At 44.6% G+C, this 19,444-nt stretch overlaps 1 protein-coding gene across 4 annotated transcripts in view; it reads left to right on the plus strand.

Annotated features, from left to right (window-relative positions):
• Positions 1–19,444, plus strand: part of MORN3 (MORN repeat containing 3) — a 36,816-nt gene continuing 17,372 nt past the window's right edge. Inside the window, exons 1-5 of one of the 4 annotated variants that reach the window (XM_068245034.1) lie at positions 1–254; positions 2,322–2,405; positions 8,186–8,341; positions 10,458–10,615; positions 11,584–11,743. In XM_068245034.1, the coding sequence (XP_068101135.1) occupies positions 8,197–8,341; positions 10,458–10,615; positions 11,584–11,743 (463 nt within the window). In that variant the 5' untranslated portion in view covers positions 1–254; positions 2,322–2,405; positions 8,186–8,196. The remainder of the gene's footprint in view (positions 255–2,321; positions 2,406–8,185; positions 8,342–10,457; positions 10,616–11,583; positions 11,744–19,444) is intronic. The other 3 variants (XM_068245025.1, XM_068245016.1, XM_068245007.1) reach the window with 3 other exon arrangements.

Consider the following 19,444-nt stretch of genomic DNA (forward strand, 5'->3'; position numbering starts at 1 on the left):
GAACATGTTACCCAGAGTCTGCCAGTATAAATGCCGTAGCAACTGAGATCAGAATGAACAGAGATCACTGTAGGCTGGTGAAAACCAGAGAAGGAGGAACTCCTCCTCGGCTGTGACCGAGGCTTCCGGCACAGCGTCTCGTTGCTATAGCTACCGAGTTTATTGTTGCCACTGCTGTTCCAGGCTTCTTCATGTTTGATTTCTTGACGAGGAGGAACTTCTGGGGCCTGAAGAAGACAGAGGTCTGTATACAGGTAGCGTCTCATCTGTATGAAAATGCTTCCATATTATTATTATGAGAGGGATATGCATAATAATCGTTTCATTTTTAATTAAGGCATGAATTCTAAGTAGAAAGTTTTCCTTCACCCAGCCAGCTCATGTCACAGACCTCACAGTACTGTGTCTATGGACAGTGCATTGGACAGTTGTTATGATATTTATGGCTTCATATACACAACGGGTAATCGTCATTTGATTTAACTAATTCCCAATTCACACTGGCGTTAAAAATGTTCCGTTCGCGGATCAGAAAAGATTCTAACGAATGCGAATGGAACCAATCTTAACCTATAGATCCATACACACCCATCCGTTTGAAGGGAACCATTCCGCACGATCCACTCTGAACAGACTGCAACTTTGGTTCTGCAGCAATTTTTCCTACCGCTGAGCCCAGCGGAAAGGAAACGGACCCTGAAGCCCTGCATTGGGGGCAATGAGAAAACGGAACGTTTCTTCACACTAGTGAAGAGTGAAGTGGATTTTTTTTATCTGGAACTTCCAGGGTTTTGACCCTATGTAATCCAGAAGATCAACAAGACTTCCATTGTTTACAAGGAAATAAATATGGCTGCCTCCATATCACTCTCACCTCAGGTGTCCTTTAAATAAAGTACCTAAGAGGCTATTGGAGGGGCCACTTCATCTATTTTTCTCTTTAACACTGAAAGCTAAAAAAACGGATGTTTTAACTGATCCATTGTTCCATAGCAGTGCATTGTAAAAAGCTTTCAATTAAAATGCATATATTGTGAACTGACCCATAGGGAAACATGGACATTAGGTTGTCCATTCAGCTATAACTGTCAGAAACTGATTCAGGCCCAGTGCACACCAAAAACCTCTAGCAGATCTGCAAAACTCTAGAGGTTTTTGAAGCAGATTTCAGAGCCATTCTAGGCATGTTTAGAGAGGTTTTCTAAACCTGCCTAGCGTTTTTTGGAGCGTTTTTATGTAGCAGATTTCAAATATTGTTACAGTAAGGGCCCATTCACACTTAGAACCGCAGAACGCCGGCGATTACCGCCGGCGTTTTGCGGGAGTGATTTTCCCGCAATTAGCGCGAAAAAAATCACTGGACACTGCGGCGGTTGTGGAGCGATCGCGATTAGCGTGCTGTGCACGCTAATCACGATCGCTAATCGCGGAACGCTCGTCGCCGGCAAACCGCTGCATGCAGCGCGGTTGCGGTTATCGTTAACCGCAACCGCGGCAGTGAGAACACTGCCACTCGCTACATTGTGTAGCGGTTCTTGCAGAACCGCTAGCGGTTTGCCGTGAGCGGGAATCGCTCGATTCCCGCACAAGTGTGAATGGGCCCTAAAGCTGTTACTGAACAGCTTCTGTAACAAAAACACCTGGAAACTCACTCTGATCTAGCGTTTTTTAGAGCAGTTTTCCACTTTCCTATACTTTAACATTGAGGCAGAAACGCCTCAGAAATCTAAAAAATGCTGCAGCCCCTGAGTTTGCGTTTGTGGAAAAAACGACTCGCTCTAGTGTGCACCGTCCCATTCACTTTCATTAGCCAAGTGGCTTTCCCCTTGCAAGCGTTTTAAAAAACGCTTCAGAACCGCTCTGGTGTGCACCAGCCCTCAGTGTGAAAGGGCCCCAAGACATCCATATTGAGCAGATCCTCATTGATTCAGCTAATCCACAGTAACTAGCAAATTACATTAGTAAGGTTTACAGCCGTTATTTTACAAGTAAGCATATAGACATCCGGATGGCAAATTTCTTCCTCTGTTGTGGAAATTGTCTCCACTCGTGATGTTACATGAAAACAAGCTCTTCCTGCCTTTCTGGCCCTGGGGATAAAACAGCGCTCCTGTTGTTAGAGTGAACATCATCAGTGTACAGTATGTGCAACCTGTTATCCTACAGCCACTGAGGCCACAACAAATTACAGATTAAAAGGTTCCTTTCACAACATGCAAGTACCTAATATGATTTACTATTCAGGGCTTTTAGGATAGGAAGGTACTTGGTGAGCATTTAAATTCTTTTTTTTTTGTCATTTGTAACTGAACGGCCTACAGTCCTGAGAACCCATCCCTCTGCATCCAGTGCTTCCTGTTGGCGGAGTGTAAATGATTAACAACAAGCTGGAGTACTTCCTGTTTGTAAGTGTGCCTAGTCAGATTTCAGTAAAACATTGAAGAATAGAGCTAATAAATGGTTTGACTGTAGATTTGTAGGCTTGGGACTAATTATTGTCAGAAACCCAGATAAGTAAGAGATTGGGGGATTCATTCCCATTGGAGAGATATTCCCTTCCTTCTTGTACTTGGTGCCTCCATAAAGCCTTATCAGGAAACAGGTTGTTCTGCAAACAGGAAACGAAGGAGAGCAATGAAAACTACTTGAGGATTGTAATTCTATCCCATATATCAGACCACAGGTGTCGAACTCCAGTCCTCGAGGGCGAGGGCCTCACACGTTTTTGGCACAGCTCAAACTGACTGATGAGACTTAAAGGATGCCAGATGCAAAAAAGTTTGGAGAAACAGGGAGGAGCAGGCATTTAGGGGGAGTTGTGCTGATGCCCACCACTCCCCCCGTTCTCTTCTGACCCCCCTCTTTCTTACCCTAGTTTGGAGAAACAGGGAGGAGCAGGCATTTAGGGGGAGTTGTGCTGATGCCCACCACTCCCCCCGTTCTCTTCTGACCCCCCTCTTTCTTACCCTAGTTTGGAGAAACAGGGAGGAGCAGGCATTTAGGGGGAGTTGTGCTGATGCCCACCACTCCCCCCGTTCTCTTCTGACCCCCCTCTTTCTTACCCTAGAACCCCCCCCCCCCCCCCCCCCCACACACACACACACACACAGCTCATTTCCAGGTCACCGGTAATCGCTATCAGTGCACAGATGTTGGCCAGCTGCTTGCGTCCCACAGTGTCCTGGAGCGCTCTGCATATGCCCATGACTTCACGATTGAGTGGGGTGCGGGGGGTCCTTAGGTAAGAAAAATGGGGCGCTAAGTGCCTGCTCCCCCCGTTTCTCCAAACTTTTTCACACCTAGTATCCTTGTATCAGGAAAAATGTGGTTCATCAGATAGAACACATTTCTCCATTTCTCACTCCATCATAAACACTGGCATGGATTTGGCCCTCGAGGACTGGAATTTGACACCTGTGTATTAGACTATGCATATCAAGCTCCATCTGAAACTAAATATATAATACAAAACATGAAAAGTCAGATAACATGTAATTAAAGAAATATCGGATTAACCGCTTCTGGACCTTGATCCTCTTTCCCTGCCAGGGCACAGATTTCAATCATCCCTCCGCACGCTCCTGATAGCATTGCTCTCTCCCATGCCGCAGGTCCCTCTCTCTGCCATTGCTATGACAGCAGAGCTGTGTGAGCAGGTACGGAGCCGCTTTTTTTTTTGGCTCCTGACCCTGTCATCACTGTGAGCGAATCCCATTGGCTTGCATTGATGGACAGCGTCAGGAGCCAATAAAAGCGGCTCCTGACCTGCACACACAGCTCTGCTGTCATAGCAATGGCAGAGAGAGGGACCTGCGGCATGGGAGAGCGGCATTACCAGCGGGAGCAGCGTGTATGTGTGGCAATTTGTTGGGAGGTGCCGTTCTTTGGTACTAGCAGACTCTGGTCCTTAAAGCGAACCTTAAGTCTACTAAAAAAAATGAGATTTACTCACCTGGGGCTTCCCTCAGCCCCCAGAAGCCGATCGGTGCCCTCGCAGCTCCGCTCCGATGTCCCAGGACCCGCCGGCGAGCACTTCCGGTGTGGCCGTCACCGGCCGACAGGCATGGGAACGCGAGTGATCGTCCAGCATAGGGGGCGATATACAGGCTGGGAACGCGAACAATCACTCGCGTTCCCATGCCTGCCGGCCGGTGACGGCCACACCGGAAGTGCTCGCCGGCGGGTCCTGGGACATCGGAGCGGAGCTGCGAGGGCACCGATTGGCTGCTGGGGGCTGAGGGAAGCCCCAGGTGAGTAAATCTCATTTTTTTTAGTAGACTTAAGGTTCACTTTAAAGGGGCACTATGGCAAAAAAATATGTGCAAACATATACAAATATGAAGTACGTTTTTTCCAGAGTAAAATGAGCCATACATTACTTTTCTCCTATGTTGCTGTCACTTACAGTAGGGAATAGAAATCTGACAGAAGCGACAGGTTTTGGACTAGTCCATCTTTTCATGGGGGGATTCTCAGGGATTTATGTATTTTCAAAAGCACTTAGTGAATGGCAGTTGCTCTGTCCAAATGCCAAAAAACTGTGTAGCGAGCAGGGAAGCTAGCCAGCATCATTGTTTAAATCCTTTTTAGGGAATATTTTTATAAAGAGTAAAAGCCTTGCTGAGAATCCCCTATGAAGAGATGGACTAGTCCAAAACCTGTCACTTCTATCAGATTTCTACTACCTACAGTAAGTGACAGCAACATAGGAGAAAAGTTATTTATGGCTCTTTTTACTCTGGAAAAAAAACATACTTCTTATTTGTCTATGTTTGCACATATTTTAAATTTTACATTTTTTCTGCCATAGTGCCCCTTTAAGGGGTCAGAGACTGCTGGTACACAAGGGGTTAAACAAACAAAAAAACATCCTTGGTCTGCTGAAACCAATCTGGTATTCTAACTTCACAGCTTAATTATACTTTACATGAACTGCTGGAAGATTTTCATTTTGATATGCTCCATTGGATTGTTAAACTGCTCATAATCGATTGAGGCTGGGTTCACAGTGGTCATTTGCATAACGCATGCGTTATAATGTGTTATAATGACTGTGAACTGCAATGGAGACTAGACATAGACTTTTATGCAAAACCTGCATTCAGCAAGTTAGAATAATGTGATCAGTTACAACACAGTACTGTGAACAGGCCCATGGGATTGTATGTAGTTCATCTACGGGGCATGTTGGGAGTGATAAGTCTCTGGCAGACTTGATTACTTTAGTATGGGCAGCCCAAAGGCCTGTTTATTATATGTGCATTTCTCTGCACTGTTATGCACATAATTCCCACGTAGCAATGCACCACATATAGCTTTGTATGTGGCTGTTCATAGTAGGTCAGTTGCAAAACTCAGCTTAATTTTTATGCACAGCATGCATTTTTGCATAGATTCCATGTGTAATAATGCAAGTGAGTGTGAGAGGGCCCTAAACTTGGCAGTGTTGCAATTCTTGGAGCGCTCACATTTTACCAATTGCAAGTGCACTGAAATTAATGTGGGAATTATGGTGCCCCTTTTCCACTGGTTTATTTTTGTCCAATAGCAGACATTTTTTGTGCATTTGCTATTGACATACAACAACCCATTGTGCCGCAATGCACCCGCTGCACTGTGATCGTCACATGGGTGGTACATTGCTGTGCGGTAAGCTGAGTTACAACGCGGTCGTTATACGGACAACACCATAGACAAGTTTAGGGGGAGGTTTACTGTGCCCAGAATCCCCTCTCAGACTGGAACCAGGTAGGAAATCAGCCCCGTGGCCCTGCTGTGCGTAGCAGTGCTTTTCAGCGCTGCTAGATTTGGGCGCAGCCCTCGCCTCCATAGACTGCAATAGGAATCACTCCTATTGCAGCGCTCAGTGAGTAACGTCGGCTCCTTCAGAAGACGGAGCCGATGTTGCTTAAAAAACACAATAATTCGGCCTCCAGCAATCGCTGGAAGCCGAATTATTTCATTCCCCCACTATCCATGGCGGCCTGGAGGGGGAATAGTAATTAAAACGGGCCGGACTTGTGCAGAAGCAGGATCAGCCATATACCGGCTGTTTCCTGTGCTCAAGTCTACCGGCGCCGATTTCAAATGTACTCCCTGCTGTGTGCTTGTAAAAAAGAAAGTTGGGACCTTGCAGAATGCTTCACTTTCCCCTTCTTTACTGATGTCAGCTGGATCCAAACTGATCCTGTTGTTGATCAGGATCAGAACGGACATGGCGGAAATAATTGTCAGATCCTGTCCCGTCAATCGGATGGGAAATTGCATTGTGTGTACCCAGCATGATGTCCTACCGTATTATTATATTATGCTGTGTTTGCCCCTGAATGCACCACTGTGAACGTGGCCACAATGATTGTTTTCCCTATAATTGGGCTTTAAAGAGAGTCTGAAGCGAGAATAAATCTCGCTTCAGAGCTCATAAATAGCAGGGGCATGTGTGCCCCTGCTAAACCGCCGCTATCCCGCGGCTAAACCGGGGTCCCTTCACTCCCAAACCCCCCACTGCAACACTTGGTCGCAGACCTTGTCGCTCCTGGAGGCAGGGCTAACGGCTGCAGCCCTGCCTCCAGTCGCGTCTATCAGCGGTGCATCACCGCCTCTCCTCCGCCCCTCTCAATGAAGGAAGACTGAGAGGGGCGGGGGAGAGGCGGAGATACGCGCTGACAGACGCGCGTGGGGCAGGGCTGCGGCGGTTAGCCCTGCCCCAACCAGGAAGTGCTCCCAGGCTGTACGGAGGAGATTTGGGGGATCAGGGACCCCCATTAAGCCGCGGGATAGCGGCGGTTTAGCAGGGGCACACATGCCCCTGCTATCTATGAGGTCTGAAGCGAGATTTATTCTCGCTTCAGACTCTCTTTAAAGAGTACCTGAAGCATGCTTAACAATAAATGAGAAGTGTTTCATGTTTATATCAACCAAGAATAAAAAATGAAATGTTCAAGAAACTCACCCGCTCTCCCGTAAGGTGGTTAAGTGTCTGAAGCACTGCCCTTTTAATGAAACTTATTTTATTAAACTGCTTATTTACTCCCTTTTCATACTGCCTCCTGCTGCAGACTGATTATCTGCCTCCAACACCTGCCGAGTCACTAAACCAGAATAAGTATGTAGATTTATCAGGCCAGGTGCACACATAACATAATGTAAAAGGCTGCGTTTTATGTCTTGTTTAATGCTAATGTTGTGTGCGTTTTTGGTGCATTTGCGTTTTTTAATGCACATGCGTTTTTCAATGCACATGCGGTTCGCGGAAATAAAACGCATATGCGTTTTTATATTTACATTTATGCAAATCACTAGGAAGACAACAGGAAGCGGAAATGCATCAGAAATCTTTATTTAAAAATAAAAAAGCATACAAAACACAATACATTGAGTGTATTGTGATTTTAAAAACGCCAAAGTGCAAACGCATACCCATCCATTTTTTTATGCAGCCCATTGAGTAGCATTGGTGCATAAAACGCAGCGTTTTACGCAACGCTAGCGTTTCTGCTATGTGTGCACCTAGCCTTACAGAGTTTGGTTCTGACTGCAGTCTGTCTCCACCGACTGCATGCTTACTGCAGTTTTGAAAAGCATGACAACCAAGTTACTAGCAATATAAGGATAAATATGGCAACCTCTATTTTGCTCTCATGCCAGGACTCCTGTAAAGGGACACTACTTTTAATGTAAAATTGTCATAAACACAGTTCAGTGCTTTTAAAAGACAACTGTAATGAGAGTGATATGGAGGCTGCCATATTTATCTGTTTTTAAAGAATACCACTTGCCCAGCAGCCCTGCTGGTCTACTTGGCTGCAGTACTGTCTGAATCACACCAGAAACAAGCATGCAGCTAATCTTGTCAGACTTGACAATGATGTCAGAAACACCAGATCTGCTGCATGCTTGTTCAGGGTCTATGGCTACAATTAGAGACAAGCGATCAGCAGGACTGCCAAGCAACTGGTATTGCTTAAAAGAAAATAAATAATGCAGCCTCCACATACCTTTTGCTACAATGGTCCTTTCAATCTGCAGCCAGCTAAACAGTTCTAGAACTAACAGTAATAACAGAGTAGTGTTGCAATCCCAAATTTCAACACTACCCTGGGTAATGTTGCCATGAGAATGGCACAAATGAAATATAATACAGTACAGTAGTAACATGCAGTGTAATGGGCACATTTCATTTCAGGTGCCAATGACATGCCTATTGTAAAGCATCCCAGAAACACAGAACCCCCATGGAGAGAATGGGACAGGAAAGCCCAGAAGTCTGGCCTGAGGCATACTGTGTACAGCGTGAATGGGGACCAGTACACAGGAGAATGGCTGAACAACATGAGACATGGTGAGAGAGTATAAGGGAGCTTTGCTACAGAATCGTCAGATTCTCCATTTATTTGGAAACATACTAATGTAAAAGTCGGTTATATACATTACATAACAGTGTGTCCATTTAGCACACAGGAAATATTAGAAAAATTTAAAGTAATACCTGCGTCACCAGTAAGCCTAACATTCCAGAGAGTACAGACTTGTCCAGATTCTTTTGCTGAACTGAGATTACCTCATGGTGGAACATTAGAGTGACACTGAAGTGAAAATAAACTTATGACATAATGAATTGCATGTGTAGTACAGCTAAGAAATAGAACATTAGTAGCACAGATATGAGTCTCCTATTGTTTCCAGTACAGAAGGAGTTAAGAAACTTCAGTTGTAATTTGTGCAAAAGAGCTTCTCTGAGCTCTCCGACCCAATTTGTGTCGGCTACAGTGCTGTTTTCTGGAGCACTTATACATCAAAGAAACAGTCAGAGACAGATTTAGATAAGATTTTTACTGCAGGGAAGTTGAAAGGGTTGTTCCTGTTCTGTAAGCTGCCACCTACTCAGTAAGGAGTCCTTGGGCTATACTCTCTAACACTGCCTACTGAGATGTGATTCATTCAAATTTGAACCCATTGCATGCATTTTGGCAAACGTGGTCACAGAAACACAAGTCACAGTACACTAATTAGATGTGATTGCTTGTATTAGATAACTGAGTTGTTTTCCGGTATGGTATGCTTTCAAGTCATATTCCATGCGTCTAAAGCAATTCCCTCAGTTCAAATCTACACATCACAAGAGTTTTCCAAAGGTTCTTTAAAAATGTTTTACTATGAAGTTACCCACAGACACAGCCACATGCATAGCTCAGCCTTCCTGCAAGCATAGTGAGTACCATGTATTTTCTGAGTAGTAAACAAAAGACTCCTCCAGAGTTGCAATAGTCTGCTCTGTGCAGGTAACACAGGCAGGGAGAGGGGAAATGTCATTGGCCTCAATTCACTAAGATTATGCTGGAGATAATAAGGCAAGAGAAAACTTACCTCCACACGTGAGAGAGTTATCTTATCTCTTCATTCCTTACATTACCTCTTCTGTAGTTAAGTTACCTCCTCTGTAGTTATTTTTACATGCAGTTAATGAACAGCCTGTCTTTAACTCTGGAGTTATTTTAAGGATTAAAGAGTTAACTTAAAGACAGAAGAGTTAACTTTAGGTTTGCCTGAGGTAAAATGTTTCCTGAATACTACATGCCTTATCACCATGGTAACAACTCTAGAAGAGTTATTAAAGACAGGAGATAAGCTTAGTGAATTGAGGCCATTGTTCAAGCTGTTTTAGAGATGCACTGTCAAATGAAATGGAAACTAAACTATTGATATTGAATTGTGTACCACTTACACCTTAACCAAACAAAAGTTAAAATTTAATTGGTTGCTAAGAGAAAAGCATGAGCCCATTTGGCGCCAGATTTACCATAAGGCACTGTAGGCACGTGCCTACAGGTGCCTGATGATGAGGGTGGCTCACTCCACTCCCAAAGCTCCTCCCTCTTTCCTTCCCTATGCAGAGTCCTGAGTAGAGGGTAAATGACAGGTTACTCACCAAGCTCTTTACATTCCACTGACAAGATCTCCCTTCAGTAGGGGGCACCATTAGCTATTTAATACTGAGGGTACCTCTAGCTACCTAATGCTAAGGAGCATCTGTAGTTACCTGACAGGTAAGGGAGAAGTGACAGCTGGGCCAGCCAGAACACTTGTGGTGCGGTTAGTTGGGGGTTTGTAGGTGCATGGAGTGGAAAGTCTAGGGTACCAGGACAGCTGTGTCTATAGGCACCTGTGATGTAAATCCGGGCCTGAGCCCAATGTCAGATATCTATCTTATAAGCTGAATGTAGGAGGTTCCTTGTCACTAAAAGGTTAGCTTTGAAGACCATGTTATTTTCCTGTGTCTGAACAAAAACAAAACTTTTTTTAATTGGAATTTGATTATTTCCCCCCAAACCTTGGTGCTTCAGCAATGGGGGCCTTTAGTACTGCTGGAAGATAGTACTGTACACTGGTTTTATTAATACAATAAAATAATTAGGACAAGTTCTCCAAGTGTGTCTGATCCTTTCATCATATTTCAGGAAAAGGCACTTATGTCTGCAAAACTACAAATACCATCTATGAAGGGGACTGGAAATATGGGAAAAGAAGTGGTTTTGGAACCCTTAGTGTGCGAGACCCAATCACTGGTGAATACGTCAAGGTTTATTCTGGAGGCTGGAAGAACGACAAAAAACAAGTAAGTTGTAGGTTCCATGCTTTGTGCCCAAATAATGAAATTCCAATAGGCAGACGGTTATTATTATAATGCTATGATGATAATGATAACGATTGACCATGTGAGTGAACATCGTCTCGTGTGAGGCAGATGTTATCTTTAGCTGGTTGGGCTGGAGAAGTAACAAATAACTAGATTTTATTTTTAGCTGATTTGGCTGAATAAATAACCAATAATTAGATTTTAATTTTTACTGGAAAGACTGAAGGAGTAACCAATAAACAGATTTTAATTTTAGCTGGGTTGCAGGGCCGCTTTTAACCAAAGTCATTCCATGCCATTGCCTCAGGTGCCATGGGTCGGGGGGGGGGGGGGCCCCACCCCCTAATAAAGCCCTGCACCCTGCAGGAGTCCGATCACCTGCTTCTGCTGTGTGTAAGTAGCAGCAGGAAATTTGGTGTTCTGAGAAGCAGTTGCGTCGCCAGTTCCTGGAGAGCAGACATCACAAGGTCTGGATAGTGTAAGTTGCAGGCAGCCTCCGTTCTGTCCCTCTGTGCCACCTCTCCCTCCCTGTGTGTTCCTCCTTCTGTCCCCCTTTGTGCCTCCTTCTGTCTCCTTGAACCTCCTTTAGTCCCCCCTGTGCCACCTCCTCAGCCTGTGCATCCGTACTGGAGGTTCACTCCCTAATGTCACCAACTCACTACTCTCTAGATTGTAAGCTTGCAAGGGCAATGAAGTCCTCCTAGGTCTTCTTATTCTGCTGTAATTTATCATTATGAACATGTATAGTTATGTCTCAAACCATACAGACTATATATGTATTTGTCCTTGTATTGCTTTATGTCTGGATTGTAGAGTTTTGAGCTTCTCATCTCTCTATGCTCCCCACTATTTGTTTTGAGCTATGTAAATAATATATAGTGATTCCGTAAATAACATCCAGGGCGTCTTACTGATATGAACTGTGATATACTGTGATTGCTTTCTAGGGATATGGAACATATTTCTGCACAGACAGAGAATATTATGAAGGAGACTGGAAGGCTGGACAGAGGAGTGGCTGGGGTAGAATGTACTTTGCCAATGGAGATATCTATGAAGGAGAATGGCTGGAAGATAAACATTGTGGCCAAGGAATGCTACGATTAGGTACACGTGGTATTTATTTACAGTTATAGCATTATTTATAAAACCCAGTTTCCAAATAATGTTCGGAAGATGTATAAAGTGTAAATGAAAACAGAACATGATGATATAGGCATTTTTAAAATCTGAATGTAGTTTTAAACGGTACAAAGACAAGTTCTCTCTTTGAATCTAATGCCAGCAACAACTTCCCAAAAAGTGGGACGGGGCAACAAAAGAAGAGTGGTGCAGTGGTCAGAACATAACATTTATATTGCTCTTTTCTCCTGGCGGACTCAAAGCGCCAGAGCTGCAGCCACTAGGGCGCGCTCTATAGACAGTAGCAGTGTTAGGGAGACTTGCCCAAGGTCTCCTCAATGAATAGGTGCTGGCTGACTGAACAGCAACAGCCGAGATCCGAACCCTAGTCTCCTGTGTCAAAGGCAGTGCCCTTAGCCAGTACATTATCCAACTGCAATGGTAATGAAAACTCCCGGTGGAACAGCTTACATCTCATTGGATTATTTGGCAATAGGTCAGAAAAATAAGCATAAAAAGAGCATCTTAGAGAAGTTGAGTCTCTCAGCAGCAAAGATGGGTAGGGGTACAGCTCTTTGTGAAATATTGCATAGGCAAATACTGCAACGATTTAAAAATAATGAAGCAGATTTATCAAAACCAGTGTGAGCAAAACATGAGCAGGTTGAAGTAGTATGCCAGCAACAGCTGCACAAAGCTAGCATATTCAGTGATGCGACTGCATGGGCGGCGCTAGGGGGGTGCTTTGGGGTGCAGAAGTTAAGATTGCACCTAAATCAACAATTTATAGGATCATCAAGAACTTCAAGGAAAGAGTTTCAGTTCTTGTTAAGAAGGCTTCAGGGCGTCCAAGAAAGTCCCGCAAGCGCCAGGATCATCTCCTAAAGAGGATTCAGCTGCGGGATCGGAGTGCAACCAGTGCAGAGATGGCTCAGGAATGGCAGCAGGCAGGTGTGAGTGCATCTGCACGCACAGTGAGGCGAAGACTTTTGGAAGATGGCCTGGTGTCAAGAAGTTTCTCCAAGATGATCCGGCACCGCTCTTTTAATCAGAAAATTATTTTATTGGATCATGAAAGTACAAACATTAAAGCTGCATAGTGGCTACGGTCCACCCTTTGTGGACAAGCCCTGCAGTTCCCCAACAGGTCCAGTCATTTGCATAGGTTTCTCTGATTGGTTGCCATGTCATAGCCAGGGGCGTAGCAATAGGGGGTGCAGAGGTAGCGACCGCATCGGGGCCCTTGGGCCAGAGGGGCCCCGAAGGGTCCACCCTCTATCACAGTATTAGCTCTCTATTGGTCCTGTGCTGGTAATAATAACTTCTATAGATGCTTTGAATAGTAGTAATCCTTAACAAGCTGTTCCCCATCCCCTTCTTGCACCTCTGACACTGGGGTTGTCCTTGGCAGGTTTTGGTGCGCCGTATCAATTGTTATGTATAGAGTGCTTGGGGGGGCCCCATGTAAAACTTGCACCGGGGCCCACAGCTCTTTAGCTATGCCACTGGTCATAGTTTTGACTATATAAGGAGCATGCTTGCAGTTGTTCATTTGGCTGTGTGGCGTGAACAAGGACTGTGATGGTCCGAAACGGTGGACCGTAGCCACTATGCAGCTTTAATGTTTGTACTTTCATGATCCAATAAAATAATTTTCTGATTAAAAGAGCGGTGCTGGATCATCTTGGAGAAACTGTTCGCTATACCCTGTGGGTACAGGGGTGGATCCGCTGCACGCCCATTCCCCGACATCTCTAGTGTGCGGTCTCACACATCTTTGTGGCTGTTGGTGTCAAGAAGGGTAGCAAATAAGCCACCTCTCTCCCAAAAAAACATCAGGGTCAGGGACAGATTGATCTTCTGCAGAAAGTATGGTGAATGGACTGCTGAGGACTGGGGCAAAGTCATATTCTCCGATGAAGCCCCTTTCCGATTGTTTGGGGCATCTGGAAAAAGGCTTGTCAGTAGAAGAAAAGGTGAGCACTACCATCAGTCCTGTGTCATGCCAACAGTAAAGCATCCTGAGACCATTCATGTGTGGGGTTGCTTCTCATCCAAGAGAGTGGGCTCACTTACAATTTTGCCAAAAAACACAGCCATGAATAAAGAATGGTACCAAAACACCCTCCAACAGCAACTTCTTCCAACAATCCAACAACAGTTTAGTGAAGAACAATGCATTTTCCAGCACGATGGAGCACCGTGTCATAAGGCAAAAGTGATACCTAAGTGGCTCGGGGACCAAAACGTTGAAATTTTGGGTCCATGGCCTGGAAATTCCCCAGATCTTAATCCCATTGAGAACTTGTGGTAATTCCTCAAGAGGCGGGTGGACAAACAAAAAACAACTAATTCTGAGAAACTCAAAGAGGTGATTATGAAAGAATGGGTTGCCATCAGTCATGATTTGACCCAGAAGTTGCTTGAGAGCATGCCCAGTCGAACTGCAGAGGTTCTGAAAAAGACGGGCCAACACTGCGAATACTGACTCTTTGCATAAATCTCATGTATTTGTCAATAAAAGCCTTTAAAACGTATAAAGTGCTTATAATTATATTTCAGTACATCACATAAACAAGTAAAACAAAGATCTAAAAGCAGTTTAGCAGACAACTTTGTGAAAACTAATATTTTTGACAGTCTCAAACTTTTGGCCAGGACTGTACTATTCATACTGGGGCAAGCTATACTGTTCATACTGGGGCATCTATACTATCCATACTGTGGCAGCTATACTCCTTATACTGGGGCAGCTATACTATTCATACTGGGGCAGCTATACTACCCATACTGGGGCAGCTATACTACGTACACTGGGGCATCTATACTATCCATACTGTGGCAGCTATACTCCTTATACTGGGGCAGCTATACTATTCATACTGGGGCAGCTATACTACCCATACTGGGGCAGCTATACTACCCATACTGGGGCAGCTATACTACCCATACTGGGGCAGTTATACTACCCATACTGGGGCATCTATACTACCCATACTGGGGCATCTATACTACCCATACTGGGGCATCTATACTACCTACACTAGGGCAGCTATACTACCTATACTGGGGCAACTATACTACCTATACTGTGGCAACTTTATTACCTATACACGCCCACTTTCCAGTGCATAGACATGCTCTTTTGGCCACGCCCCCTGATTTTATTCCGGCACCGCAAATTCATAGCTACCCCTAGAAAAGATCCAGCGCCTGCATAGCACACCCTAAAAAAATTCCTGGAGCTGCCCGTGTGACTGATATTACCCTGAAATCATATCTAATAACTTCTGATGGAAAGTGGTAGAATAGGTAACCAGGGGAAGACATTGCTTCTTTACCTGATCTATTACAAACTGTATATGCCTAGCATTACTAAACCGTGCAAACTTGCATTCATATTTGCTGGTTCATTTGCCCTTATTTTGTTCTGATTCAACTCCCGAATACAGTGGCTTAGCTAAGGAGCTGTGGGCCCTGATGCAAGTTTTACAATGGGGCCCCCAAGTACTCTATACATAACAATTGATACAGCGCACCAAAACCTGCCAATAGCAACTACAGTGTCATAGGAGCAAGAAGGGGATGGGGAACTGTTTGTTTGTGATCACTACTGTTTAAAGTATCTATAGAAGTGATTATTACCAGCACAGAGCTAATACTGTGGTTGAGGGAGGGCCCTTCACGGCCCCTCTGACCCAAGGGCCCCGATGCGGTGGCTACCTCTGCATCCCCTATTGCTACGCCCCTGCCTGAATACACCATTGTGCTGACTCTATTTTATATCTTTTATAGTGCTGGCATCTTTACAGAGTAACTGTCCCTCAGAGGAACTCACAGTCTAATCTCTATCATAGTCATAGTCCAGTGTCACCAAGTATATAGTCTTGTTGCGGTTTCTCAGAGGGGCTCACAGTGTAACCTCTACCAAACTCATATACGCCCCTGTCATAGTCCAAGCGCAATTCTAGGGGCCAACATTGAACCTATCTGTATGTGTTTTGGATGTGGGAGAAAAACAGTGCCTGGAAAAAAAAAAACATGCAAACATGGGGAGAACATGAACATAGTGTCCTGGCCCAGATTCAAACCAGGGACCCAGCGCTGCAAGGCAGGAGTAATTGTCCCTACAACTACACACACTGTGCCAAGACAGTCCTAAGGGACAACTTTTAATGTCACAAATATGGGTGTTGGCGTATTCTTGAATGTGCAACTTTCAGGTGCTGTCATGTTTTTTAACCACTTGAGGACCCACCCTTTACCCCCCCTTAAGGACCAGCGCTGTTTGTTGGGATCTGTGCTGGGTGGGCTCTGCAGCCCCCAGCACAGATCAGGGTGCACGCAGAGCGATCAGATCGCCCCCCTCTTTTCCCCCCTATGGGGATGATGTGCAGGGGGGGTCTGATCGCTTCTGCCTGCAGGCATGTTGCGGGGGGGGCACCTCAAAGCCGTACAATGTAAACAAAGCGGATTATTTCCGCTTGTGTTTACATTTAGCCTGCGAGCCGCCATCGGCGGCCCGCAGGCTATTCACGGAGCCCCCCGCCGTGAATTGACAGGAAGCAGCCGCTCGCGCAAGCGGCTGCTTCCTGATTAATCAGCCTGCAGCTGGCGACGCAGAACTGCGTCGCTGGTCCTGCAGCTGCCACTTTGCCGACGCGCGGTATAAGCATGCGGTCGGCAAGTGGTTAACAGTTTGTTAAGTGTCAGCAAACCTATATGCTTGTCTAAGGTCAGGAATTCACTAAGTATTGAAGCAACCAGAGCCTGCAGGGGTTTTTTTGTACAGCTAATATCTTAAGATTGATTTTACAAGAATGACATCTAAAGAATGAAGGTATGTAACACTAATCTGTAACGTACACGGGTTCTGTATAATAGTTACAGGAAAAGAAGTCATTGCCTCCACAGAGTACTTGAGGCAAACTTCAGGTAAAAAAAACAGATCCTTGCCGCTCACAGACTTCCAATAAAATCTAACAAGAGTTTGACATATTGAAAATATGTACCGCGCTCCCCTTCATGCAGGAACGCTGCCATACGGCATACATGAGCAGCTCCGTGCTACTGTGCAGGAGCGGCCGCGCTTGTGCAAGAAGAGCAGCACAGCCTGGATCTTTTAGAGGGTCCTGGCAAGTGGAAGGAGCAAAGAGGATACGAGAAGCCTCTTCAGCACAGGTGTCACACCCAATGCCCGCGGGCCAAATGTGACCCTCCTTGCCATTTTATGTGGCCCTCCAGAGCTCTTATATTGCGCATCATTGTGAGCAGTAAAAGAATGACAGCACACTCTCATTCAGAGAAGCACACTGGTGACAGCGTTTCTGGTTGAAGCATTTTCATGTTACTCAGGAACCTTACATTCTCCGTCTTATGAGGAAATGAACCTAAAAATCAAAGTAGACAACATAATTTAGGGCTCCTCCCAAAGTTGTCTCCTCCTCTTCCACCCCCCTGTAAGATCCTGCAGTTTTAAAAGCATATATTCCAAAAAAAAAATCTGCGCTCACAGTCATAGGCATAAGGAAGTAAATGATCTCACAGTCCGGGATCCAAACAAGTCCACAGATCTTCCTGGGCAGGGTTTACATCAAAGTCTAAGGACACCATATAGTCAACACCTTTAGCCAAGACTCTCACGTTATATGCAAATAAAAGAGACAAAATATAGCGTATAACTGTGAGTAAATGTCGTCCAACACCTCTTTCACTGTGTCACTCTCCGTCACTTCATAAACCACTCCACCAGTGCAGGGGACCCCCCCCCCCTTCCTGCCCGCGCTCACCCTAGCCTAGTACCCTCCAAAATATCCGGTGGTAAGAATGACAGCGTTGGGGGTTGCGATAATAAACAGCAGATGCACCAGGAGTTGTTCCAGAATAAAAGCTGCAACTAAAAGCACTAATGTAGTGTAAAACCAGCGTTTTTAATAAAATTTAAATATATTGCACTCACAAGCGAAGGGTGGTATCAAGCATATCAAATACAGATGGGGTCCCTGGGTGACCTCTCTGAAAGATACCATCTTGGATTCATGCTACCCTGCCTGGTTTCCCTGTGAAGCTCTCAGTTACTCTGCCAGTCATTACTTTGCCAATTATATATCATTATATATTGTTTGACACAATAGTAAGAACGCGAGCCACGTTTGCAAATTGGTAATTTATAGCTAAAATTCTGAGCGCACAAACTTTTTTCTAAGTTTAGTTTTAAAAGCATATAGACCATACATTCAAACTCCGGCCGGCGGGCCAAATCTGGCCCTCTGAACCACTTCGCATTATGTTTGGCCCACTCCAGACCACCTGGTAAGAAATAATGTAGTTGAAGCCTTAGAACACCAAGGAAGTCAATATGTGGGAGCACTAAACCCTAAGGGACTGTATAGGGCAGGAGGGTGGCCTCTTGACACTAGGGAACTATATAGAGGAGGGAGGAGGACCACTAGACATCAGGGAACTGTATAAGGGTTGGAGAGAGGCCAGTAGACATTGAGGTTAGACCGCAACTTGGTTCCGGTGTTCAATTTCGGCCCACTTTGTATTTGAGTTTGACAACCCTGATATAGACAGTAGCAGCTCCCATATTTGTATCCTGGCAGGTTTTCTTTCAAATGGAACCATGGAGGAAGAGGACTAAGTATAAATACCAGGGAGTGATTACTCATATTCCTCAATGGAGTTGGCCTCTAGCCCTTTCACTGCCAAGCTGTCATTCTCAGATTGCACCCGTGGTGGCCAACCCAGTTGTAACATTTTTCACGTGGGCCAAGAAAACACATTACAGAATGCACATTTATTACATACTAGGGAGCCTGGAGAATTCAAATGTAGCACTGCCAATGTAGAACATCACATTATCACTAAACATTATTAATGTTTTCATTAAAAATACATAATTTGTGCTCTTGGAAACAACAGTCACTCCCACATTTATGCTTTGTTAATAAAGATTCAGGATCAATCTTTGTACACAAATGGTAAAAAGGTGACTAAAACCATAAATTGGTGACTTAAGCTAAAACCAAAGCCCCGTCTAATATGATTCTAAAGAAATGGTCCTACAATTGCTTACATAGGTTTGTCCCACGTGGAAGCATGTATTTTATGTTGTATGGCTAATGTGAGTGGGTGAATGCCAAGTTTGTATTTGTGCATAAATGAGTGCAGTATCTGAGGGGGCAAGCTGGTTTATTTTTTTTCATATTATATACTTTTCATATATTATTTTCTGTCACAAGGGGATGGCATAGCCACTATTTGAAGAGTACCTGTCACAAGAATGTATTATCAGAGGCGCCCATGGTGTTTCTCTTGTCAGCAAAATAGTTAAAGAGCAACTATAGTGAAAATAGCGCAATTAATACATTTCCTTTTCTTTTTTTAACAATATTACTTTATAAATGAATTAAGGCTCATACCCAGAACGTGAACAATCATTTTCGTGAGATTGTGTAACAAACTTAAACAATGTTTAGCAATGTGCGGCTGTCATGATGGATCCTATTGCAGACTCTCATGCGATCCCCATAGAGTCCAACGATAATTAACGTGATTGTTCAAAGTCTCGTTCGCACCCATCATTTGTCACCTCGGTACGCGTTTGCGAAAGATGGATCAGGGAACTCTCGTTCATAGCATCTTTCATCATTGTGGATTCCCCGATCCATCTTCCCGTGAGTA

This window comes from Hyperolius riggenbachi, chromosome 1, assembly GCF_040937935.1.
Source record: "Hyperolius riggenbachi isolate aHypRig1 chromosome 1, aHypRig1.pri, whole genome shotgun sequence".
In the NCBI taxonomy this organism is placed as follows: Eukaryota; Metazoa; Chordata; class Amphibia; order Anura; family Hyperoliidae; genus Hyperolius; species Hyperolius riggenbachi.